We start from the raw sequence: 26,748 nt of genomic DNA on the forward strand, positions 1-26,748 counted from the left end.
TAACCTTCTCTCTTTACTTGATCACTAACCGCAGTTTTCATTTGCAACATGTCACTTGGCTAGACGAGCTTTCATCGAACCCTTGACCACGTTCACAAATAGTTTATTTTCCTTGGACCTCTAGCGGGCGCAAGCAATAAAACGGGATAATCAGCTAGCGTCTGCAACCTTTATTGACTGATAGAAACGTCAGGCCACTAATGATCGATTCCTTATCAGGTCTCATTATTTCTCTTTGTATCCACAGGCGCAAAGGCTTTTGAGGAAGGTCCTCTTGCTGCGCACGAACTCCTCTTGACGATCGTAGTCGAAATATTCACGGAGGCCGCCATATTCCGATGGCACGAGGTCGCGGGGAATGTGGTCCCAAAACTCTGGAGCTTCGTGGCCAATGAAGTGTACCTAAGTACAAAAAATAAAATAAAATAAAACTGAAAAACTAGAGGAGGCAGTCAACGCTACCTTGAATCTCCCTTAATGGCTTCATTGACTTCCATTGATCACTTTTAATAAATTTAAATTAAATACATGTTTCTTCAGCAGATTGGCAGCTTTCCTTTCTTTTATTTCTTTCGTTGCAAAGACGTGAAAGGATTGGCTGTGACTTCTACGTCTATGTAGGTAGAAGTCACAGCCCGCCGGATTTTAACCTCTACGGAGAAGTCGGGTGGTTCACGTAATGAAACGATTCACCTTAGGATATGTTTGCTATTGCGAAAAGAAACCAAACCGGTTATTAATCAAATGTATTATCACAAACCTCAATGTTATAGCATGTGGCCCCAATGTCTGCTAAATTTCGCTGGCGTTGCAGTTAAATACGTTGGGAACTGCTTCGTCTTATTCTCGCTGCATTGAGAGGAGGAGTCATTGATGTTGGCGGCGTTCGCACATACATCAACATGACACAGGGCAAAGTGGACGCCGCACAGCAAACACTGTAATATTATAGGCCTTCTTCTCCTTCTTCTTCATCTTCTTAAGTAATATTAAATTCTTATTATAGTTCAAGCAGGCTAGGATACTATTTGGCGCAGCTGCTTTTCAGTTCAGATGTCGTCAGATACCACCACCACCACTACCATCGCATCACACCCATCATCATCATAAGTACTTTTATGTAATAACAATAATAATAATAATAATAATAATAATAATAATAATAATAATAATAATAATAATAATAATAATAATATCTGGGGTTTAACGTCCCAAAACCACGATATGATTATGAAAGACGCCGTAGTGGAGGGCTCCGGAAATTTCGACCACCTGGGGTTCTTTAACGTGCACCTAAATCTAAGTACACGTGCACCTAAATCTCAAACATTTTCGCCTCCATAGAAAATGCAGCCGGCCTGAGTGCTTTTATGTAATGGGTGCACGGGCGTCCGTTTCTAAGTCAAAGGTTTGCACATACCGCGAGTTGCAAATCCTTCAAAGCACATTTGCGTCACTACAAACATTTATGTACAACGGCGATGCAACGCTTCTGCGCTGGAATTACTAGGTGCAATGCGTACCGTCTTGTAGCGAGGAGTATTAATAAATATTTGGCTCCTGAACAACGGTTGTATTCGTACACGGAACAACTGCTGATTTTTTAACATGAAAGTGTTTTATGCCGGTGTCCACCAAGATTCTCATGAACTATTTCCGTCACTGAAATATGAACGCCATCAAATGGCAAAGAAAAAAAAAAACCTGAGAAAAATATCCGTTGACAGGAACCGAACCCATCACCTCTCAGTCCACGAGGATGGCTGGCGGGCGTTTAGCCCACAGCGCTACCACCAAACACATAACGGAGGCTACATGAACGCGCCTTTTTCACACTTTCCTCTCACAGTGCTCTTGCAATGATGGATGGATGGATGCTATGAGCGTCCCCTTTATAACAGGGTGGTGACGTGTGCCACCAGGCCCGAAAAACAAAACAAAACAAAAAAAAAACGCACCATTGCTGCGACCGTCCCATTCGGCGCGTTTCCAATAGAAGTATAATTTCGTTTAACACACAGCGAGGTGGTTGGTTTAGCCCACGGTGTAAGAAAAATTATTTTTCTTACACCGTGGTTTAGCCTGAGGCTCGCTCATGGCATCCATCCATATCGAAAAATAGCTCTCCGACGCTCGCCTGGCTGTCGCACCGCCTTCTCCGCTCGCCCTGTGAGAATTAAAGGCTCTGATATACTCCAGCGTAACGTCGAAGAGCGAGTGCGCGCGTCACGGCGACGTTACGTCAGCAAAAAACAGCCTTTTTCGGCGTCGGCTGACCACCGACGCGGCTGACGGCTGCTGGCGCGCTCGGGCGTCGATCGGCGCCGGACAGATTCTGCTGCATTTCGCGCCGGTCGCGCCGGACTCGCATGTACAGGAACCTGCTTCGCGGGCTGTTTTGTCGGTTCCCGACAGGTGGCGCGGGCGTTCTTCGCTTTACTGCGCATGCGCTCCTCTAGATGCGATCGCACCGGCGCGTTGGAGCCGGCTCGACTGTAGCGGAGACCGATTTGCGCCTGGCGTAGCGTCGCCAGCTCAGCGTGACGAAACGCAACGTCCTCGCGGGCGCTCGCGTCGGACGTCGGAGTATAACTATAGTGCCTAGAATATACTTACTAGTGTGCCGACCGCCGAGCGTTTCCAATGGGAGACGCTGGCACCGACGGTGATGCCTTCCGCCAGACGCCACCAGACGGCGACACTCTTAGGGACCATGCTAACCGAGCGACGCATCAAGCCAAGCGCGGGCGTTGCACGCGCGTCGCTCAATTGCGCTTCGGATGCCCGTTCGTAAGCGCAGTCGGTTGTGATCACGGAGTTAGGAAATATTCCGTTGCGGTAAACTTGTGGGGCGTTGTCGCTTTCGAGCCAGTAGCTTATGGTGTCTCCGCATGCATAGGCGTGCGCAAGGTTGTCAATGTACCGGCCACACTCTGCGCGCCACTCTTCCTAGGTGACTAGGGGGGGCGGCCGCCCCCCTCCCCCCCCCCCCCCCTCTGCGCACGCCTATGTCCGCATGTCATTGCTAGGTTTCTTTTCTGTGCGCGCGCTCCGCACTTGTTTCTGTTCACAGAACCGCGATGTGGTCGCAGAAAACGAGGCGTAAAGACAGCACCTCTTTTTTCCCACATTGTACGAGTGGCTACCGCTCAAACAACAAACGGGTCTCATTATTCAGCGCTCCTGTGGACACAAAAATTTCATTAAGTTTAGCGAAGTGGGAGAATAATATAAAGAGCACAAATCGAAGAATAACTCCGGCGGCTGTCGTTTGTGAGAAACAGTTCGATAATTATTACACTGAGTGTCGTTAGGTGGTTACAGAGATAATTAGTAAAATATGCGTCGTTAGCTGATTAAATAAATATGTAGTAAAAAATGTGTCCTTAGGTAAATAAACAGATCATTAGTAAATGTATGGTAATTAGCTACAAATTGCCGTGAATTTAGCATTTGTGGTCATGTGTCGCATATAATAGTATTTTTCGAAGAAACAGCCGGTATCGCGCAGCGTATTAATGATAACCGTGCGTATGATCGCTTGTTAGTGCTACGAAATCACATTCCTTCGATTACGCTTTGCACCCCAACCAACGTTCCGCAGCGCAAAACTGGCTGGGACAGCCCGTCGGCGTCTCTCACAGGCGCGCGCGTCGGCTGGAGACGCCGCTCGGCATAGCATCACTGATCTCCACTAGGAGGAGCTGGATGGCGCGTCGAGCACGCGGGCGTGAAGCCACGGGAAGCCGCCGTTTTTGTCCCGGAAGAGAGCTTTTCTCTTCTTTTTTTAAGGAAATAACCTGCCTGTAGCGCAGTAAACTGTACGAATCGACCGGAAAAATCGTCAGGGGAGACATTTCACGCGTAAGTACCTTAAAGTTGCATTACTTTTTACTCATTTTGTACGTTGCAGCACTCCGCCGTATTCGGACGGTGTCGGCACGGCGTCTGTCATCTTTCGTGTAGCGTTCGTCAGCGTCTAAAGTGAGGCGTAATGGCAGAGTTTGAAAAAATAAAAAAGAAAAACGATGGTAACAACAGCTGTCACCCAAAAATATTTGAATTGCGCGACTGAGACGGAGAGAAGACGTCAGCTTCCGGGACAAACAGGGGACCTTCCGGTAGCCTCACAAGCGCCCGCCTTGCAGAGCAGGGATGCGCCGTCCAGCCTTTTTATGGAGGTCAGTGCATAGCATGGTCCCTACGGCTATCGCCGTCTGGTGGCCGCCGGTGGAAGGCATCATTCTTCGTGCCACCGCGACGCCCGCGGTCGGCACACTAGTAAGTATATTCTAGGCACTATAGTATAACAGAGCCTAATAACTGCCAGGCTAGAGGGAAGACACAACGCGCGGCGTTTCTCCTGGCGTTTCACGACGCTTTGGAGGAGTGCATACCGAGTATTAGTTTTCATTACGTGCTTGTTGATGCCATCTTTGCGCGGGATTCTCCATATGCGGTGTCCACGTACTATATGTTAAGGACTTCAGCAACCACAAAGGTTAAATCATGAACATGGGCGTTAGTCGTCGGTACGAAAAGAAAGAAAGATAGAAGGAATGGAAAAAAGAGAGAAAGAAGAAAAGAAAGAAAGGAAGAGAGAAGGAAAGAAGAAAAGAAACGAAGGAGGAATGAAAGAAGGAAAGAAAGAAAGAAAGGTAGAAGAAATGAAAGAAACAAAGAAGGAAAGAAAGACTGAAGGAACGAAAGAGAGAAAGAAAGAAGGAAAGATAGAAGGAATGAAAGAAAGAGAGAAGGAATGAAAGAAATAAAGACAGAAGGAAAGAAAAACAGATAGAAGGAATGAAATAAAGAAAGAGGAAAAGAAAGAAGGAATGAAAGAAAGAAAGAAGGAATGAGAGAAAGAAAGAAGGAAAGAACGAAAGATAGAAGGAATGAATGAAACAAGGAACGAAAGAAAGATAGAAGGAATGAAAGAAAGAAAGAAAGGAGGAAAGAAAGAAGGAAAGACAGAAGGAATGAAAGAAGGAATAAAATAATGAAAGAACGAAAGAAGGAAAGAAAAATACAAGGTATGCAAGAAAGAAGGAAAGAAAGAAAGGAATGAAAGAAAGAAGGAAGGAACGAAAGAAAGAAAGAAAGAAAGAAGGAATGAAACAAAGAAAAAAGGAAGGAAAAATAGAAGGTATGCAAGCAAGAAGGAAAGAAAGAAGGAATGAAAGAAAGAAAGAAAGAAGGAAGGAAGGAAAAAAAGAAGGAAAGGAAGAATGAAAGAAAGATAGACGGGTTGAAAGATGGAAAGATAGAAGGAATGAAAGAAAGAAAGAAAGAAGGAAAGAAAGGCAGAAAGAACGAAAGAAAGAAAAGTAGTACGCCAGGCACGCACACGCCAAGCTTCGGTTGCCCCCATGTTTTGGTTCGATCGCGTTGTTGCGAGTTGCTTGAGAACGTAGCACGGGATTCTGTCGAAGCCACACAAGCCACCATAACCACGCACGCGAACTGTTACACGGCGCATAAAAGCTGCGTCGGGGGCAATCCGCGCACCATTGTGCGCGAGTTTTGTACTGCGCTAGTTCCTCCTCTTGTGTTTTGCAAATCGTCTATTGTAGCAGGCAACAAAGAACAGTGTGTGCAGCTGATATTAGACAGCTTTAGCTGTGCGTACGTAGCAACTCTGTGGACGCAGGCTGCCAGCCATTTCCAGTGGCAGCCTGCGTCCGCACAGCTGTCGCAGACGCGCCACTAAAGCTGTCTACTGCAGCACATGCGTATGCCAAAGACGGTGTTGAACTATCAATTTGAAGTGGAGGAAAAGGTAAACCTTTGCGGTAATTTGGAATGCACTGAGGTAATTTGGAATGCACTAGGAATATAATGCCGGTTCTGGGGGAGCCTGACGTGAGTCGCAGACATACACGCGCACTCACATGCGCGCTCACGACAAAATCAACTCACTTGCAATGAGAGACCACACTTACTCTGCTTAGCAGCTTACTGCGTAGGAATGGCTTGATTGCGGCGAAGATGACTTCAAAGACTTTCGGGTGGTTTATTATGTAGACCTCTTTCATGCGTACAGGCCAGCAATCCTGTGGAAATAAAACTCTAGAAAATTATCATTTTCATCTATAACTAATGGCAGGAAATGATCACATCAAAGCACACTAAACAAAGGAAAAACGCCAGGCCTGCGCGGAAAGCACAGAACAGTCACAGCGAAAGCCGAAACAGCGGCATTTCTAGAGCCCGTTTTCAACTCACGTGTGGCTACTAATGCAAGTACGCTTGCAAGGTACCAACTACGCCATAAATAATAATTTTTGTGAAGTTGGGAAGAACCCAGTACACCATTATTCGCCATTCTACAGAGAAGCGAGGTACCCGCTCCACATCTGTAAGGTATTATGTGCACTTTGATGATGCGGCAGCTGATGACGATGAAGAATTTTGGCTGAGTCTTTTGTTATGGGTTGAAAGCTTTGAACGACCCACTAGTTATGTAATTCACATTATATGACGCCTGGTCGTTATTTCACTCTCCCACCACGCTATATAACATACGTTAACATGAGAAAGAGAGACAGAGAGAGGGAAAGGACATTACTGAGGCTCTGAGGAAACAGATCATGGGGCCCTTATGGGCTTCCTTGGCAACCAATACAAGTGCACTTGCGAGGTGCCCTCTACGCTATAAATCATCATAATTTTTGTGAAGTAAGGAAGCAGCCACTATGCCATTTTTCTTAATTCTGCGGAGAACCTTTGTATCCGCTATATACCTGTAAGGCATTATGTGCACTTTGATGATGATGTGCCTGATGAAGGTGAAGAATTATGGCTGAGCTTTTTGTAATGGGTTGGAAGCATGCAACAACCAATTCGTTGCGCAATTCGCATTGTGCGGTGCCTGGTTCAGGTGAATAGCGAGGCAAACATCTCCCGCTCTTCATTAAAATGTTTTTCTCTCTCTCTCTCTCTGGTTACAGCATTCGCGTTGTGTGACGCGACGGTGGTCATCTTCGTTCAGCTGCGAGTGAAGAAGGCGTACCTTAGAACTCTTACATTGAGTAATATACTTCATCAAAACAAGAAAATGCGTCGAGTCTTCAATGAAGGGATATTTAGACTACGTGTATAGTCATGAACAAGTGAAACGTAAACAAGAAATTTTAAAGCAGAATATATAGATTGCCCGAGTGTTCGAGGACAGTATCTCAGACCGCTAATATTTGACAAATGCGGTTTATAAGTGCGCAAGCAGAAATCAGGTTGGTATTAAGCGTACTGGCGGAAAGAAGTGTACAATAACTCGTTTTAGCCAGTTAACTTTAACCTGCCAATATTTTATTTGTTCGTGACTGGACGCGGCTTCGGAGCTGACGCCCCGAGTTCCCAGTTTCGGGGTTTTTAGTAGGCTTTCTTTTCAAAACTGCTTCAATGAATAGATGACCCGGCGCTAATGGCTGCCTAAATGAAAATTTCTTATATATCGCCCCTTTCTTTAGAAATATCCAAGAAGATAAGTGAATGTTTTCTGAAGAAATGCTCGCTTGTGATATCGCTATAAAAACAACATAGCAATCCAAGTTGACAGGTGCGATCTTCATGCTTAAGTTAGGCGCCCGAACTTGGGGTTTCCATCAGAAAACATCTTCCTGTCTAAGCGACACACTTACAACACATCTTTCCAGGGCATATCTTTGGGACATTAGTTTATCTCGTGATGAAGCGTAAGTCTGATCAAGAACACAAGGATGCACCCGTGTTGCACTTGTGTCAACTGTAGGAAGTTACGCGCAGCTTCAGTGACTATTGCTAAAGGCTAGAATTTTCTTAAAATATGTACACGCGAATGCATTTTACGGCGGGTTGGTTAGTGCGCAAGTTTTTAGCACGCTACTTCATACGCTTCTCTTCTTCAGCAAAGGCTTTAGTAAAGAAAACCAGTAACATGTTTTTCACTTCTATTAGAGGACAGAGAGAAAGCGAGAGAATGCATATTTTAAAGGATATTTTTTGTCAAAATTTCGTCAAAGACTATATTCGCCTCTTATGAGAAAGATAAGAAAGTCACAATTTCATCGCAAGGGCGAAGCACTTAATGCGATATAAAGAAATGCTAATGGTATACGTATAGTAAAGCTGTTGCAGCTAACTACCTTAGCATGCGAAATTATAATTATTCCTTAACTCAAAACAACGCAGGTGAAATGAAACTGAGTGATAGGAACACATCATACACAAAGGTATGAGTCGTCTGCTGATCCTTATCAAGGTTGTGGGCGCAGGACCGCGCCCGGCTGTTGAAAGTGTGCAGTGAATGACTAAGCCTCCCCCTTCGCCCCATCCGGGACATCCCCCTTCATGGTCATTTTGCGCGAAAGTAGCGCGTTTCCTCTCTGCTTGAGCCGCGGTCGTCGGCTGCTTTCGCATGATTTCACTCGCACATGAACATACGACACGCGGGGTGATTTCGTCGCCCTTGGACTTCATACGGAACCTCACGGCGAGGGCAAAAGTGCGCATGAAGGCTTCTTATGATTGATATCGCAATGAAAGACGTAATTGTTTATGAAAACTTACTGTTTGCCATCGTGGCAGCAAACTATTGGTTGCATGGAAAGTGTGTGTTCAATGAATATCTTGCGCGTCTGCCTAAATGTGGCACCTTATATAGGGTGTCTCAGCTAACGTTAGCCAAGCTGCCGCAAGATTTAGTTACTTGATGTTTAACTTTTTGTGAACCAAGTAGTTTGCTCCCATAATGTTTTTTCGGTCGGCATAGCTTGGATGTCCGAGCACTGCATAGGTCTCGTAAGCGCATCTTTAGCGAGTTGTGTTATGTAGCTTGGCTAACGTTGGCGGCATGGAACACATGATATATGCAGACAGCACCCAATTATTCACGCGGTATGAGTGGTGCCATTGCGAACTCCTCGTAGTCTCGCTGAGGACTTCAAGTGAAACATTTTTGTCGTTGTGGACATTTCGGTGTCTTCACTTTTACCAAGTTCAGAGTTAATTGCAGTCACTCTTGCGTGCACGCATCCGGGAAGTGGACGCTTCCGAATACCTGCGATATGGTCAGCGTTTTAGCTGTGTCAACGTGATGCCTAATTCTATGCCACTAGGATGGTAGCACCAATACTTCCTTTGATGACCTTCGTGTCCTATGTATGACAAGAACAAGAGAAGAAACTGCGGGCAGGTATACAGTACACTGACCAGCTCTACAAATTCATTGCGTTTTCAGAAGGAAACACAGAGTCACTCTGCACCTGTATAAGGTGGGCAACTTTCACCAAGAACGAAGGAGTGATGTGCGTCAAATGATGAATGTTCAGTCCCTTCATGTCCATGATCATCACGGCTCCGCATATTGTTGGATAATCTTCAAGCAGCCAGCTGGCAGTCAGCAGAAGCACCGCTCTTGTATAGTCTACGAGGCTGCACACGTGAGGACTCCAAGCACCTGTGTAGAGAAAGTTTGACGTGAATAGCTCTCGCTCACACACACACACACACGCGCGGACGCGAGGCAGCGAGTTCTGAATGCCTAGTACTCCTTGACTCGCTATTGCACCGGTGTAGATCTGGAGGTTGATTTGATTGGTGAGATACATTGGAATGTTCTTGGCAATTGTGGCAACCGGCCTTCGCAGGCACTATGACCTCGATATGAAGATGCAGAGGCAGACGCGAGACTCGAAAAGAGAAACTTAACAGCAGTTTACTTACATGGGCTACATGGCAAAATCTTCTTGAGGAGTGTGAGATCGATGGCTAATTATAAAGTGTCTCCTCTCCGCAGATCCCTAGATCGGGAAATCGCTCCAGGTTGGTCAGTCCAATCAGATCACACGCACCAGTTGCAAGGGTTACAGCCTCACCCGCCCAGGTCAACGTCTTCAACGGGGGCGTAACCATCGCACTTTCCACGTATGGCTCTAAGACTTGGCACGTGAAAGCCGCAGGGCGTTGGGGCACACGCGTGGAATCTGGGATCTTTGAAGGGTCCGCCGCCCCGAAGCACTGAACCGCTGGCTTAGCCATGGGAACGGACCGTCATCTTTGGCGATGTGGTTGTGTCATCAAGGTTGGTGTGGTGACCCCAGAGCCTTTACGTTCATGTGGTAGTATCTCGCTGTGTCGGGCCGCATGGTGCCTCGCACTCACGGCTCGAGAGGGCAACGCACCTGCTTGAAGGAGTGTCAACCGCAAGCAACCTTTGTGCGTTTTGTTGCAAAAAAACTGAGATGCGCCGCTTACTATTCGGCTCAGGCGCAAACGTAACACAGTTCTGCATACCGGAGGCTACGCGCTAAATCACTAACATCCACATATGGAGCATCCGACTCTTGAGTCTGCAGGCCTTTTGTTTTTCAATCTGCCATAGTTAAAGAGACTTGCACTCCCTTATTACTTGAGGTTGTCAGTACAGGGGTGTTAATGTGAGCTTTGCAGAGTTGGGATCTGCCCTTCGTCGAGATCCAGCTGTGGGTCTAGACGCAGGGCTGGGTGTTACCCGCTTTTAAAGCGAAATCTGTACTATGTCATGTCTCGCAAGGTCATTGATCGCGTCGCAATGACCTTGAGCCACCGGAGCGCAAGTGGAGCAGGCATGACGTCATGCGACGTGGTCCGCTGCGGCGAGGCTTCTCAGCTGCACTCTGTCGGACCTCGAGGTACTACGTGACTAGGCGAAAGTAAAACGCCAGCCATGCTGCCAACGGCCGCTCGCGTGCTGCTCTTCGTGCCTTTCTACTATCCCAGAGGCCGTCGTGACGGCATCTGTCCGATTAGGTCGCTTCACGAGCAACATACGCTGTTGAAGAGTTGGCCTGTTTGTCTGCTTGCAGGTGCGTGCGCTCCCAGCTTTTTCTCCTCGCATGGCGAGGATGAGCAATCTGAGAGGTGGAGAGGCCAGCCGACGAACGAAGCGTAGCGAAGGAAAGAGCGACGCGATCAGGGGCCGCGTTTCAATTATCAAACGCGTCTAACTACGCTATAGGGTTCTTTGTAGACTCGGGAGCATTAGGGAGCCTACATGACCGGCCGGTCACGTAGGCTGCCTAGTGCGCACCTTCAACGCCATAACTAAATTTTGACCTCGTAGAGGTTTAGAGGCTCTTTAACGGCTGCTTAGCCGGGGGCTTGGTCACTCAGCCTTGCCAGGAATGGCGCACCGGCTGGTAAATCTGTGCGCGCACTTCCCCGCAAGCGACAGGCTGGATTCATTGGTTGGTAACAACTTTATTGATGGTCCTGCAGAGCTTTCGCCGACCGGGCTTTAGGTCTCCCACGTGGGGACGTCGAGGCCTTGCCTCACCGCCGCCTCGCGGGCCTGCTGGACAGCCCAAAGTTGGTCGCCGAGGCTGGGGCTGCGCAAGGCAGTGACCCTTCCGCCGCGGTGGCTGGATTCATCTGTCCAATATATATAGCTACCCGGCAGGCTGCGAAATTTCATGAAAAGACAGAGTTGCCTGCTGAAACACGGGAACAAAGCGATGCCGGATTTGCACGTGATACATGATGCAAAGTTAGGAAGCCTTGATAATCTACTTCACCGATCATAAGACTGCCTTTTTCAGCATTGAAAATTTGCAATAAAGGCTAACTTCAGTGAAACACTGTGCGCATAAATATCCGTGAGCAGTGGATGGGTGCTCGAGCCGACGTTTCGACAAGTGGACTTTTCTTCAGGGCCGGATAAGACACGTCCACTTGTCGAAACGTGGGCTCGGGTCCCCGCCCACTGTTTACGGTTTTTTTCGTCGCAAGCTTCCGTCTTCCCATTTTCTGACGTTTTTGGGAGTTCCACTGTGCGCATAGTCTATGCAAAACCAAGCCAAACGTATCTTTCACTAGAGATAACTTGGTTTACCAGAGTTAAACCTCAGCCATCTTTTTAGCTGTGTTTTTGATCGCAGGCGAGCAGCCGATGGCCGAAAATGTTCGCAGATAGGTGCCCGCTCCGTTTACGATCGTCCTCGACAGTGCACTGGTTGTTGAGCGAAGATTTGTGATGGAGGAGGACTAACGCTGAGGAAGTGCCCTTAAATAATAGAAAAAAAAATAACTGCGAAAGAATGAAGCGTCGTATGCATGGGCGCCAACCGAAGGCATGTTACAAGCGCATCTTTTGACAAGGTGCAGTTGGTGAATGTCGCTGAACAATACACTCTAAGGAAAAAAAACGGGTACCTATTACCCTTTTTTGGTGAGTCGTGATCGGCCACATTTTCGTATATGACTCTTTTTGAAGATGCACGTCGACTCTCTTGTGGAGATTGTTATACTCTCGTCGGTGAGTCAAGGGAGACGCGACTCTTGAAGAGATAGTTAACGTATAATTAAAGTGAGTTATTTACGTGGTAAGTCGCGAGTCACCATTAAGAACAACAGGTAACACTTTTCCTTCTTAGAGTGTAGTTATTAAGTCAAGGCGCGTCAGTTTCGAGAAACTGCAGTTCATTCTGTTGATAATGATTGAATAAGCAGATCAAATGCCATGAAATACTGAACTATCATGCTATTCGCCTTTAGATCTTTGAGTGGCGCCCTCTCGCGTGTGACGTCAGAGAGATGACTCGGGTGCCGCTCTTCGCGCGCGCGCTCGCTACGTGAAGGCTGCTCGACGCTGCCGGCCAGTCTTCCCTGCTCGAGTGATTGAAACATTTGTAGGCAAGTTCATAAATCAATTTCTACTGAATGTTCGGGCGAAATGCCCAGTGAACTCGAGCGGAGTTGCCGTCAGGAGCACGTTCAGTGTCGATTGCTCCTGGTGTCGCCTCCTAGCCATCATGTATGGCGACGATTTCTTTTCGCGACTGTTATATGGCCGTGGCGCCCTCAAAATGACTTTCCGGCCCGTTTTCGATCACTGACTTCAACGTTGGAACTTTGGTTTCTGTTCAATTCCTTTGTTCGGAGGTTTAAGCGCATGAGAAACGACGTGTGATGTCATTCAAATAAATTAAATGGTCGTTACAGGCAACACCCTTTGATTAAATCCAAATTTTCAGCAGCTGCGGTGTAAGCGCGTCGGAAGTACGTAAAATTTAAACAAGAAATAAAAAGGTTCAGAGCACGAGTCAAAAGGGGATGCACGGCAGTGATACCAAATATTGGTAGGTTGTGCGGAGTTGTTTTTTTTTCTTTTACGCAACATGTTTTAATTCCTACGTCAATAAATCGACGTTTTCTGACTCGTTCATAGTTCATAGACGTAGATAAATACAAAGCTTTCGCATCGGAAAGTCATTATAAGATGTATTTGCAATAAAATAGTGTAAATCGCTCTCAACGGTCGACTTTTGATAGGGCGTGGTGCGATCACTGTACTAAAATGACTCACATGGTCCCTTATGCATTTGCCGAAGATGGCTCGATGGCAAAAACCATTTTCTTCTTTTTCTTTAGTTGATGTACTGTTCCATCCCCTGCCCCCCCTCCGAATGCTTTCTGATCGTAACGTGGTTTTGTACTGGCTACTACATTCCCCAACACTTTATCCTGCCGGCTCATACAGGTTGCTTGCTGGCTTATCCTCTATCTTATTTTTTACCACTTGGTCTTCAGTCTCTAAGTTATTCGTTGGGATATTTCCCTTGCTTTTTTATTTTCAATTGACTTTAAGCTGATGAATGAAAATAGCGTGAAAGAAAAACGTACGACGAGAGGAAGTAGGCTTCAGCACAAGCGCCTTAAGCCCGGAATGCGCACGTGGAACCGACTTCCCCATTTTTCTTTTCGTTCTTTTACCTAACGGGGACCTAATAATAATATCTGGGGTTTAACGTCCCAAAACCACGATATGATTATGAGGGACGCCGTAGTGGAGGGCTCCGGAAATTTCGACCACCTGGGGTTCTTTAACGTGCACCTAAATCTAGGTACACGGGACTCAAACATTTTCGCCTCCATCGAAAACGCAGCCGCCGCGGCCGGGATTTGATCCCGCGACCTTCGGGTCAGCAGTCGAGAACCATAACCACTAGACCACCGTGGCGGGGCATAACGGGGACCTAACTCAAGCCTCAAGGATTGGAGGCATTGCTAGCGTTATACACATTGCATTGCCTCCGTGATGGACCCACTGATCACGGAGGCAATGCAAAGCGACGATGTCATGTGATGACGTCATCATGTGACGTGACGTTATGGCGTCACACGTTTTGGAGGTGTGTGATGTCACGATGCCGTCATAAGGTGACGTCATCATGTGATGATTTTTTTTCGCATCACTCGTGTTGACGCTGCCGACGCTGGACGCCGACGGTCAATTTTCGCGTTTGATGCGGAATCTAAGGCTTTCAGCTTAAAACAATCTTGTTACAGCGCGGTAAAGAATAGCAATAACCAGCCAAAAGGGCCAAAAGAATGGTGGGAAAGAGCTCTCTATCTACTCTTCCTGGACACATTCGCAGATTTTCCCTACTATATTCCAAGGTGTACTATCGGTGTCAAATGAAACACGAACAGTGCAGCGCGTTTTCCAAGCATTAGGAACTGCATAGTGCACGCCCTCCTGCCATCACCATTGACAGGCTCACACCCGATTAGGCAGCACTGCGCGATCGAAAGCACGAATGTGGCTCACGAGCGGCAAACCGCACTAATGTGTCTGTAATCATAAGAGTGCGAACGCGCACCACTGCTGGCGTGTGTAACAAGTTTTAATGTAAATCCAACTCACCCAATATACGCTAGTTGTCCGCAAACACGCGCTTGTCGGTGAACTTATCAATCTTAATTTGTCGGCAAACGTTTTGTGTACACAGGTCCATATGAATACAATTGGGAGTGGAGTGTGAATTTTCGTTCAACTCAAGTCTGCTTACACAACGCTGACGTTTATTGATCGCGCTCCGCTTCCAAAGCAGCGTAGACTCGCTTTAATTTGCTTGGCGGGGCGTTCGTACTTTAACGTAAGCTATTTCAACGCCGATCCAGCCTAGTGATTTACGCTACGAACTCGAGAGCATGATTCGGAACGCGATGGCTGTGGGTAGGTTGAAGATACGTTAAATGTTAACATTTCTTAGCCTCCTGTAATGCTAGCAGCCATCTAAAGAAGTATCACTAGAAGAAAATACAGCTAGTAGTCGAGGAACGCCGTGTGACGTGAGCGAACTATAACGAAAATGCAGCTGTTCTAGCCAGAGCCTAGCAGACCACAAAAGCCGAATCCCCGCCTTTGCGTCAACCAAGCGCCGTTCGCAGCGCCGCCATCGGTGGCACACGAGGCGATTTGGATGAGAAGCACCTGACGCTAGCATTTAGCACTCTGGCGGCGTCTGGAAAAATAAGTGCGGACTTGCGCTTGCGCGAGGCGTAATTGCAGCGACTGCGGTCTTGCTTTAGGTACAACAATAAAATAAGTTTGTGCCATTGGCGCAATAAGTACACCCGGTGTGCGCAAGGCGCGAATGCCCGCGTGAGGATATATTGTCTCTAGACGCGCACTTACCTATATTGAAGACTCCCACGTTCCGGCCGTTTTCGCCAGGTTCAGGCGATATCAACAGAAGTTTGTGGTCGTGGCAAACTTTTCTGAAGGGAACGTTCTGAGGGACAAGACCGTGGAAAAACTCCGGCATATCTCGCCGCATGCGGAAATACTTCTTTATCATCTTGAAGGCATCTTCTACTCTATATTTTCGAGCCCGCAGAAAACTGACAAGGAAGTCATCGCTTGAAGGAATCTTCAGGGTGATTTCACCTGAAATTGAGAAGTTATGCAGTACTTATACATTTATAGCTTCCACCGTTCATTCAGTTTTTTTTCTTCTTTTGTTAGATTTGCAGATAATGGAATCCCTGTGCAGAAGAGTTAGTATTAGAGCTAGTTAATCTTGATTGCGTTCTAGACGGAGCAAGTTAAGAACAGTGATAAACACAAATACTGTTGGTGATAGCTATAAGAAAAGCAGCTGTCGCTTTTCCCAGATTACCCTAAAGCACTCATAGAACATGATTTGTTGGAGTTATTGCTGGTGTAGATTAGGTCAAAAATATGTGCGGATACGCATATTTTTTCCATATGCTAAAATTTTATGTATCATGATAATTCGACGCCCTACCCCTTTCCCCGGTCACTACTTGAGATTATTATGGCTCATTAAAAACCAAACGATGCTTAACTATACGAAGCGTTTCAATGAAACGCGAACATTTTCTTTCACTAGTGTAGAAAAAAAAAGAATGGTACAATGATTTTAACTAGAGAAATTGTCAAGCTGCGCGTATTGTTAGGGGGTCACTGAATGGGTGTATGTCATCGTATAGCTTCTAATAGGGTTGCCACGTTTGGCTACTTTGCGCCAATTTGGCTACAATTTGAGGCCGGTGGCGGCAGAAAAAAAACGTGTTGGCTACTTGGCTACTTTTTGGCTATTTTCGTGTTCCCTCGATTTGAACCAAATTATCAATATCTTGCGACGTCGCCGCTGCTGGCGTTCGAGTACTGTATGAAAACATGGTTGCCAAAGCGTGTTCTTATCTTCAAAAATTGAATTTGGCGCTTATTTATTTATTTCATTTGCATACATAGATACACAAGGACACAGAGAAAAGAGGGAGAGAGCAAGCTGGCAACTGCCACTGAGAGGTGCACAACGCCTAAAACAATCCAACCGCCTAAAAGGTAGGGTGTGGCACTTGTCAGGGCATTCCTACAACTCCTATAGGGTAGGCCGCACGCTTTGGAAGACCCTTGCGGTGCCTGCAATAACCTACGCAGGCGACACACTGGCGTACTCTACCCAAACAGTGAGATGTATGGACCGCCACCAAAATAAACTAGGGCGCTGGCTACTAGGAGGCAGCTTTGTAACAGCAAACGCAGCAGTAACAGGGGAGTTGGCCTGGTCAACTTTCGAAGCACGCGAAGCAAGGTCAAAAATACAATATGCTGGCAGGCTAAAGTTCCTGCCAGAAACAAATTACAGCCAGCAGCATATACCTGCACCTTCGATACAGGGGCATAAAAACACAGCGGATGAAACGACTGGCTTCCCTGGAAAATAAATTCGGCCATAACACGAAACTAGAAGAAGCAAAATCTGAACGAGAATGCCGTCAAATAAAAAGAAACACTATCACCGAAGCCAGCACAGAGAGGTGGCGCACGTCGGCGGCAAAGAAACAGAGCCTGCAGTTATACCTCGAATATAAGCTGGCTCCAGACTGTGAGCCATTTTACAGGGGCGACCGGGAAAGCGCCCTTCTGTTCCAAGCGAGGACGGGGTCACTGACCACGCAGCAGCGGCGTTGGAAAGTGTTCGAGGCGGACCCGTCGTGCCGCCTATGCGGGGACACGGAGGAAACCATGCAACATATCATGATGGACTGCCCGCGACTCGGAGCAAGGGCGCACCCCACGCTAAGCTTGGCAGAATATATGGGTCGCTCAGACGATTCCGTCGACACCCGAGTCGAGCACACCGAGAGAGCCGAGCGACGCCTAAAGCTCTGGGACAGACTGTGCCGGCAGGTGGACAAACACCCCTACAGAGTCCAGCGCAGCGGCGGGCCGACAGCACAACATTAACGACGACGCCGACGCCACTGCATAGACTTGGCTTGACTTGGCCTGGGTCGCGTTTCCCCTGCTGGCGAAACTGGCGGTGTACTAACAGGCCCAAATTTTTTCGACAGTGAAGCTGAAAACAAGTGTGTGTGCGCGTGAAGTGCGTGTGGAGCGCGAAGTTTGCCTGGTGGCGCGGCGAGCGCCTGCCTAGTGGTGTGTGTGTGCGTGTGTGAGTGCGTGTGGAGCGCCCACATTTTGTCCTGTGGCGCTGCGAGCGCCTGTCCTGTGCCAAAAGGGATTAGGAACACTTATTTACTTACTTACTTACTTACTTACTTACTACTCTTTCGGCAGGAGGGAAGAGAAAGAGGAAATGAAGTTAGGAGGAGAAAAAAAATTCCGGCGGATCCCACGCATTGTGGGAATCGATGTAATGCGAAGCAGCCAGCAAAGAGCTGCATACATCGCTTTGTTTATTTTTGAGCCAAATGAAATCATTCATGCCATGGCATCTAGTTCTACATATATCGCATGTTTGCCATGCACGCGTGCATGCACAATGTGATATACACCAGGCCAGTGAAGCGTATATTCTGGTGTATACACTGCATGACCGGTCATTTATGTTCATCACGCACTCCTGTCATGCCATACCAATTTTGGTGTATATCCAGTTACCTAAACGGCCGGAAGCGCACCACGACAGTGTCACGTAAATCATACCGTACATGACATGCATAACATTATTCGCATGTTAGGACGTGTCATTTATGTTCGTCATACAGTCACATCGCACAATACCAATTTTGGTGTATATCAAACGAGCGAAATGGCCGTGAGTCCACCATGAGCGTGGCATGTAAATCATGCCGTAAATGATATGCATATCATAATTTTCAAGTTACCACCTGTCGTATATGTTTGCCATACAGTCACGTTGCGCAATACCAATTTTGGTGTATATCAAGCGAGCTAAACGGCCGCGAGCGCATCATGAGCGTGGCATGTAAATCATGTCGCACATGACTTGCCTGTCACGATTTTCATGTTACCACCTCTCATTTACGTACGTCATACAGGCGCGTCGCGCAATGCCAATTTTAGCGTATATCAAGCTAGTGAAACGTCCGCGAATGCACCATGAGCGTGGCATGTAAATCATGACATGCATGTCATGGTTTTCATGTTACCACCTGTTATTCATGTTCTTGATACAGTCACATCGCGCAATACCAATTTCGGGGCATATCAATCTAGCGAAACGGCCGCGAGCGCACCATGAGCATGCCATGTAAATGATGTTCTACATGACACGTATGTCATGATTTTCATGTTACCACCTCTAATTTACGTTCGTCATACAGTCGCGTCGTGCAATAGCAATTTTGGTGTATATCAAGCCCGCGAAACGGCCGCGAATGCACCATGAGCGTGGCATGTAAATCATGACACACATGACATGCATGTCATGGTTTTCATGTTACCACCTGTTATTCATGTTCTCCATACAGTCACATCGCGCAATACCAATTTTGGTGTATATACCTAGCGAAACGGCCGCGAGTGCGTCATTAGCGTGGCATGTAAATCATGACGTGCATGACACGCATGTCATGATTTTCATGTTACCACGTGTCAGTTATGTTCTTCATGTCGAAATGTCTTGTCATACCAGTTTTCGTATATATCCATTCATTTAAACGGCCGCGAGCGCCCCGAGACCATGTCATGTAAATCATGCCGCACATGACATGCGTGTCATGATTTGCGCATTAGGACCTGTCATTATGTTCGCCATGAATTCTTGTCACGTCATACCAGTTTTGGTATATATGAAATTAACCAAACGGCCGCAAGAGCCCCAAGGCCGTGGAATGTAAATCATGCTGTTCATGACATGCATGTCATGATTTTCATGTTATGACCTGTCATTTATGTTCGTAATACGTTCATGTTATTCCATAGCAATTTTGGTATACATCCAATTAACGAAACGGCCAGGAGAGCACAAAGTCGTAGGCGGCTAGATAGATAGATAGATACGCTCAAACTCGCAGAAGTTCGCTAAGAAATGCTTCGCATTTAAAAGCCGCTAGATCCCACGCATTGTGGGAATCGATGTAATGCGAAGCAACCAGCAAAGCGCTGCATACATCGTCTTGTCTGTCACTGAGGCATCTGCTGGAATGTTTGTGTTTCATACGAATGTTTGTGTTTCATGGAATGTTCATGGAATGTTTGTGTTTCATACGCGACGTTACACAGTAACGTCGCGCAATACCACTTTCGGGGTAGACCAAGCTAGCGAAACGGCCGCCAGCGCACCATGAGCGTGGCCCGTAAGTCATGCTGTACATGACATGTGTGTCATGATTTTCATGTTAACACGTGGTATTTATGTTCGTCACACAGTCACGTCGCGCAATACCAATTTCGGGATAGATCAAGCTAATCAAGCTAGCGAAACGGCCACCAGCGCACCATGAGCGTGGCACGTAAGTCATGCTGTACATGACATGCTTGTCATGATTTTCATGTTAAGCCGTGTTATTTATGTTCGTCACACAGTCACGTCGCGCAATACCAATTCCGGGGTAGACAAATCTAGCGAAACGGCCGCCAGCGCACCATGAGCGTGGCACGTAAGTCATGCTGTACATGACATGATTGTCATGATTTTCATGTTAAGTCTTGTTATTTATGTTCGCCACACAGTCACGTCGCGCAAAACCAATTTTGGTGTATATCAAGCTAGCGAAACGACCGCCAGCGCACCATGAGCGTGGCACGTAAGTCATGCTGTACATGACGTGCGTGTCATGATTTTCATGTTAACTCGTGTTTTCATGTTCGTCCACACGGTCCCGTCGCGCGAATACCAATTCCGGGGTAGATCAAGCCAGCAAAACGGCCGCCAGCGCACCATGAGCGTAGCAGATAAGTCATGCTGTACATGACATGCGTGTCATGGTTTTCATGTTAACTTGTGCTATTTATGTTCTTCATACAGTCATGTCGCAAGATACCACTTTTGGTATATATCAAGCTAGCGAAACGGCCGCCAGCGCACCATGAGCGTGGCATGTAAATCATGCTGTACATGACATGCGTGTCATGATTTTCATGTTATGACTTGTCATCTCGATTTTCGATTTTGCATGTCCATATATACACGCACACATACAAACACACGCACGAACATACAAAAAGGGTGGTTAACCCCGCCCCGAAAAAAATTTCTGGCTACGCTTCTGTTTCGAAGGGTTCTGGCGTTGGTTATTTACATTCTCACCAAAAGGCTCTTGCATAGACACATTTAAATAAAAACGTCGCAGTTGTTTTCGAACATGCTTGGCTACGCTTCACTACTTTTACTGCCCTTGGTCAAAGTGGCTACGTTTTGGCTAGTTCTTCCACATTTTTCGCTATTTTTGGTCTTTTTTTCAACCAGACAACCCTGGCTTCTATGGTAGCCTTGGAATGAACAGTTGAAATGCCAGTGCGAGCAATGATGTGATAATGAGAAACAGAAGCCTCAAACGATACCAAGTGTACGGTATGAATAGACTGCCTTAAAGGGCCCCTAAACCACCAACAGACGCTGGCCTGCTCCTCTCCGTGCCTTTCCGCTATCGACAACAGCCGTCACCATGTCACCTGCATGATTAAGTGATGTTGCGACCAACAGACGCTGTCAGTGGGCTTAAGAGGGTTTCACTGTTTACTAACACAGGCCCTGGACCGCTTCCGGTTTCCTGCGCTGGCGTAGGCTAGCAGCATTGGCGGGGAACAAAAGCCTTGGCGAGTAGCCCGTAGAGTTTCAACACTTTTCTCTCAGTGTCCAGCAAAATATTTGAATTAAATATTCTTCTAAGCTACACACAAGTTAGTCTTTAACTATAAGCGCCTTTCTTTTATGTGAAACTGGAAAAAGAGTGTTCCCTTACTCTGACAAATCATAAAAAAACGCTTTACGCTTCGGTGTTGCAGAATAATAAATGAGGCGACCGGAAGTTTCTTGGGGTGCACCACGTGCTCCTGCTATCGCAATCTTGAAACCGTCTTTACAAGAGCCTGTTTTCTGCTAGCAGATGCGCGCGCTTCTTGCGTTTTCCACCTCGGACGCTGAAGAAGGGCACTCGGAGAGGTGGATAGACGAGCCGACGAATGTAGCCTAGCGAAGGAAAGAAAGAGCGAAACGAGAAAGCGCGTGCAACTCCACCAGCGTTCGCTGTAGACTCGTGCACAACTGCAACGCCACAACTAAATTTCGACCTCTGAGTGGTTTAGGGGCCCTTTAATGTCATCCGAGTCTAAATGTTTTATCGCCTTTCTTAAAGGGCCCCTCACCAGGTTTAACAATATTGAGCTGACGAGCGCAATGCATACACTGGGCGTTCACTATCACGTCTGCCAAAATTTGCAACGCTACGCGCCGCGGAAATGGGTCAAATTTCAAGCTGAACGCTGCTTGCCCTTTTCGCGGGCGCGCACCCAATGAAGGAAGGGATGACGTACTACAAGGAACGGCCCTATGTAGTTGTCAGTGCTGTGACGTCGCTCCTCTACGTAGACATCTGTGCTCCGACGTCGCCCACAGTAGCACGTGACACTGCGATAATTATTTTACGCGGCATGTATAGCGTGTGTAATTTGTTGCTTGAATAGATTAATGAACTTTGAGAAAAATAATAAGACACAAACGGAATGTGTGCGTTTTTTTCTTTTTTATTTTTCTGGAACTCGCAGAGAGACGCGGGACTAAGCTGCCTCCCTTTCGCACGCGTTGGTGTTCTCGCGGTTTGCACGTCGAGCAGACACCAGCCCTGACAGCGAAAGTGTGTAATTTTCTACCCCGTCCAGCGCTCATTAGGCTCATTATCATCCTACGTCTACCCAAATGTTCATGCGACTCTGGCTCTTGATACCGCTAGTCTCGTGCCAGTGCCCTCTAGAATATTTTCTAGGTGGCGTTGCTCGTGCTCGTACAAATGTCGCAGCTTTTATGCCCGCCCCGCAGAAACAGGCCGTGCACCACAGAGAACGCCGACACAACGACGCCGATCGCGTGCTCGGTCTGTCTCGGGCGCGTCATGCACACGTGACCTTTCATACTCATGACGTGTTGATGCGTATGCGTCATTTGATCCTCCGGATCCGATGATGAAGAGGGCAGGGAAGGCATTTGGCTTGCGAAGTCTACACCAACGCCTCTAGGTGGCGTTGGCTACACGGGGTATTCAATGGTATTCAATGATCACGAAGACCATGCGGTCTTCATACAGGGCCAAAAAATACCGAGGGTAAGCGAGTACAAGTACCTCGGAGTATGGGTAAATGAGGGGGATAGATATATGGAGGTACAAGAGAAAGCAGCGGTAGCAAAGGGAAAGAGGAATGCTGCAATTATGAAGCACAGAGCTTTATGGGGATACAATAGGTACGAGGTGCTTCGAGGGCTGTGGAAGGGTGTGATGGTCCCGGGGCTTACATTTGGGAACTCAGTGGCTTGCATGAAGTCAGAGGTACAATCAGGATTGGATGTAAATCAAAGGACGGTGGGCCGCCTCGCGTTGGGCGCTCACGGGAAGACGACAATTGAGGCTGTAAAGGGTGATATGGGATGGACAGGCTTTGAAGTGAGGGAAGCGCAGAGCAAAATGAGATTCGAAGAGAGGCTGAGGAAAATGAAGAAGAGTAGATGGGCAGAGAAGGTTTTCAGGTATTTGTATAGAAAAAGCGTTGACACGCAGTGGAGAAAGAGAACTAGGAGGCTCACCAGTAAATATACGGCTAGCAGTGCGGGCGATATGGCAACAGGGAGCATTAAGCGGAAGGTCAGGGAGGCGGAGAGGACTTATTGGATGACAGCGATGGAAAAGAAGCCGGCTCTGAGTAACTACCGAAAGGGAAAAAACGAAATAAGGAGGGAAAGGTTTTATGATAATTCAAGGGGAAGCGCTTTACTGTTTGAAGCAAGGTCGGGCTGCCTTAGAACGCGAAGTTATAAAGCGAGATTCAGTAACGAAGACGAACACTGTACATGCTGCGGGGGAACTAAGGAAACGATGGAACATCTACTGATTGAATGTGGCGATATTCACCCAGGTATACTTGTGGGCACGAGTCTACAGGAAGCCTTGGGTTTTAGGGACAACAATGGAAAGCTGAGCACGTCCGCGATAGAAATAAGTAAGAGACGGTTAGAGTATTGGTGGCAGAAGAGTAGAGATAAAGTACAAAAATAAATAATGGGGGGGGGGGGGGGAATAAGGTCATTCTGCCTTAAGAGGCAGAGAGATAGACCGTGAATTTATAAATTTTTTTTTGGTATAATAAGATAGATTTAATCAATGTAGACAAGGTATTAGGCCGGCATGAAACAAGGAAGTTTTTCTTTTTTCTTCGAGCATGGTGGCAGACATGTCACCGCCCCGTTATAAAGGGGACGCTCATAGCATCCATCCAGTGGCAAGGGGTCCAAGCTCGCGTCCTCGCATGATGGTTTCGCGCCGCTACAAATTGTTGTTTTTCGCAGCTCGTAATGAACCAATTTGAAAAATTCTTGCGGCATAATGCTCTTATTTCGGCTCACAACAACTTCCAGCGTATAACTAAAATTTGCTATGTGGCCTGGTGAGAGTGGGGGGGGGGGGGTCCTTAAGGGCTTGAGCGGCGCTCGTGTAGTCTCCCTTCTACGGCGGACGGCATGAAAGGCTTTACGTCAGTGACCAGACAGTCGAAAACACCGAGTCAATCTCAAATACACAAACGTACCTTCTAACAGCTGGCGTAGCCGCATCAAGGACTCTGCTTTGATTTCAGCTGTTTCACCGAGCTCCAGCCTTGCAATTTCTTCGAGGTTCAGCTCTGCTTTTGCTTCAGTAGTGGGTCCGGCATCCTCCTTAACCACTGGTATTCGGGCAGGCTGCAGCACAGCGTCAATAAAAACATAATAACAATTCCATCCGGGACGCCCACCTAGACGAACACGCTCTTCACAAACGCATTTCATTTGTGCCGTGGTTATGTTACTATTGCAACGCGTGATCGGTGAACGCCTTTGAGGAAGGTGCGCTCAGGTGATAGTAACAACTATTCGGGGTTTTACATCATAAAACCACGATATGATTATGAGAGGCTCTGAAAATTTCGACCACCTGGTGCTCTTCAACGTGCGCCTAAATCTAAGCACGCGGGCTTCTAGTATTTCGCCCTCATCGAAGTCGGCCGCCGCGGTGGCAGGGATTCGATCCAGCGACCTTCGGGTCAGCAGTCGAGTGCCATAACCACTAGACCACCGCGTCAGGTGAAATGCTCGCGCATTACCGGCTGTGATTTGAAAACAGGAGTTATTTTCCTCCATGAAGCGCTACTGCGCGATTTATTCAGTGCCCATTGTGGTATCGCTTTGCACCAACATTAAAACAGGCTATATCAGGATAGCTTAAGTGACTTATAATGCTTTTGGTGATCAAAATATTTATAAGGCAGAAAGACGCATAGAAAGCTTTTTCATATCCCCACATTATATCGCGGACTAAAGTATACACTGCTTGGTTGAGAACCTGTAGAATAACCAGCAAAATAACTGCTGTGATTGTCTTCTTGAGTCGTGGACTGTCTTTGTTCAAAAACTTGTTCTAATTAAATATTTTTCAACAACATACCCCGATAGAACGAACCATCGGTTTCAGTTTCAGTTTATTGAGCGTACTTGTGTGGGGGTCCTAGAAAGAGGTCGCAGTAACCTTACGAGTACATTAGAACTATCCGATAGCTGCGTTAATGTTTTCGATTTACCATATTTCATTGCTCCCATTGACCATGCTCAGGGGGAATCTATAGTGCAAGAAAAGCGAGTGTTCGCAAGAAAAAAAAAGGTCTTCACAATACGTGGCAAGTGATACACGCAATGCGCGCCGGAAATGAGTCTCTAAGTGCTTGTTTCATTGCTGTCTCTTCCCCTAAATAAACACGTTGTTCAACGGTTTGCTCGTTTATGCGTCACGCTCTGAAGATATGTTTGTAACCACAAGGGAGTTTGACAAGGCGCTGGTTGTAGTACTGGATATCTTTAGCGCAATATTTAACGGCGTAGGTTCACAGTATTTTCACTGCTGTAGACGACATTTGGGTGCGGTGACGTCTAGAATTTTTGTAATGGTGTGTTTCTAAAGGAGTAATACCAGGTTCCGTGTATATATTGAGAGAGAGACAAAGAGAGATAGAGATATGCTCAGAAAAAATTAGGGAGATTAACCGGAATCGAAAGAGCTGATTTGTTGCCCTACACTAAGGTGGAGGGGAAGGGTTTCTCCGCCCTTCATTCTCTGCTCAATACATTCCTCCAGGAGTCATTTCTCTTATCAGTGCGGAAACGCGGTTGGAAACTGAGCCTATAAAACTTAATCGCACAATGTAGTTCATCGCTTTACAAACTGCGTTGCCATGCACGACCCGAGGAAAGAAGACCCCGAGAAGTGCTAACGTGAAATGTCTTCACGTTAAGAGGTAGACCTTAGTGGCAATGCGGCGCTTTGTAGCTCATATACGCGCTAACAAAAGTCTTGAAATCGCTTAATTGCGAATTATGGCAATGAATACAAGAACCCACAAATAGAATAGACAACATGGATATCTTAGCATTTCATGTTGCTTTAACTATCTAACACTTTTAACTTATACGCGACGTGTCGTTAAACTGAGTGTCACTAGCTAAAATTCCTAAAGAAGAGGCAGATCCTCGAATGAAAAAGTGTGCAATACGTACCATCTTGTGGTCGCAATCCCCGGTCACCTTCGTCATCGTGGCTTGCGTAAAGTGCAGCTGCTAAAGACACTGCGCTCTCGGAGAAGACGCCTAATTCGCACCGCACTCTAGCGCAGCAACAACATCGACTGAAACGGAGTGCAAATGAACTGCGCGGACGAGTTCAATGTCACGGTTGCCGCTAAAGTAATTTACGTACATACTGCAGACTACAGCAGATACCGCTGTTTACGAGAGCGGGGCGCGATATGGAAAGTGAGCGAGAAATGCAAACACACAAAGAAAGCATGCTCTCGAGCTGCTATTTCGAGTAGCCTCTCTCTCTTTGGGAGATGGTTCAAGATTGCTAGAGGGTGGCCATGTGACTCTCCCAACCCTTGAACGTTACTCATGCTGCCCGTTTCACTTCTCCAAATGCACCCAAACTACTTACGAACCCGCTTTGTTAACGGCGAGAATGTTTCTGCTACACTGAGCG

At 47.0% G+C, this 26,748-nt stretch overlaps 1 protein-coding gene across 2 annotated transcripts; it reads right to left on the minus strand.

Moving 5' to 3' along the window:
* On the minus strand, nucleotides 1–26,748 carry LOC119383639 (alpha-tocopherol transfer protein). 2 transcript variants are annotated; one of them, XM_037651908.2, is made up of 6 exons: nucleotides 26,271–26,748; nucleotides 24,275–24,425; nucleotides 15,437–15,688; nucleotides 9,243–9,436; nucleotides 5,943–6,053; nucleotides 1–402 (listed from the first exon to the last, which is right to left on the minus strand). In XM_037651908.2, the coding sequence occupies exons 1-6, from the start codon at nucleotides 26,304–26,306 to the stop codon at nucleotides 226–228; spliced, it is 921 nt and encodes a 306-aa protein (XP_037507836.1). In that variant the 5' UTR covers nucleotides 26,307–26,748; the 3' UTR covers nucleotides 1–225. The 2 variants fall into 2 exon arrangements, with proteins under 2 accessions (XP_037507836.1, XP_037507837.1); XM_037651909.2 differs by lacking the exon at nucleotides 15,437–15,688 and having other exon boundaries at nucleotides 26,271–26,745.

This window comes from Rhipicephalus sanguineus, chromosome 2, assembly GCF_013339695.2.
Source record: "Rhipicephalus sanguineus isolate Rsan-2018 chromosome 2, BIME_Rsan_1.4, whole genome shotgun sequence".
Classification (NCBI taxonomy): domain Eukaryota; kingdom Metazoa; phylum Arthropoda; class Arachnida; order Ixodida; family Ixodidae; genus Rhipicephalus; species Rhipicephalus sanguineus.

Excerpts from the sequence above, each read along its gene's own strand:
- LOC119383639 (XM_037651908.2), bottom strand. The coding sequence starts at position 26,306 with ATGACGAAGGTGACCGGGGATTGCGACCACAAGATG. Across the intron at positions 9,437-15,436 it reads CGTGGGAGTCTTCAATATAG|GTGCTTGGAGTCCTCACGTG; the intron begins GTAAGTGCGCGT and ends TTCTCTACACAG. Across the intron at positions 6,054-9,242 it reads AAGTTGCCCACCTTATACAG|GATTGCTGGCCTGTACGCAT; the intron begins GTGCAGAGTGAC and ends TTATTTCCACAG.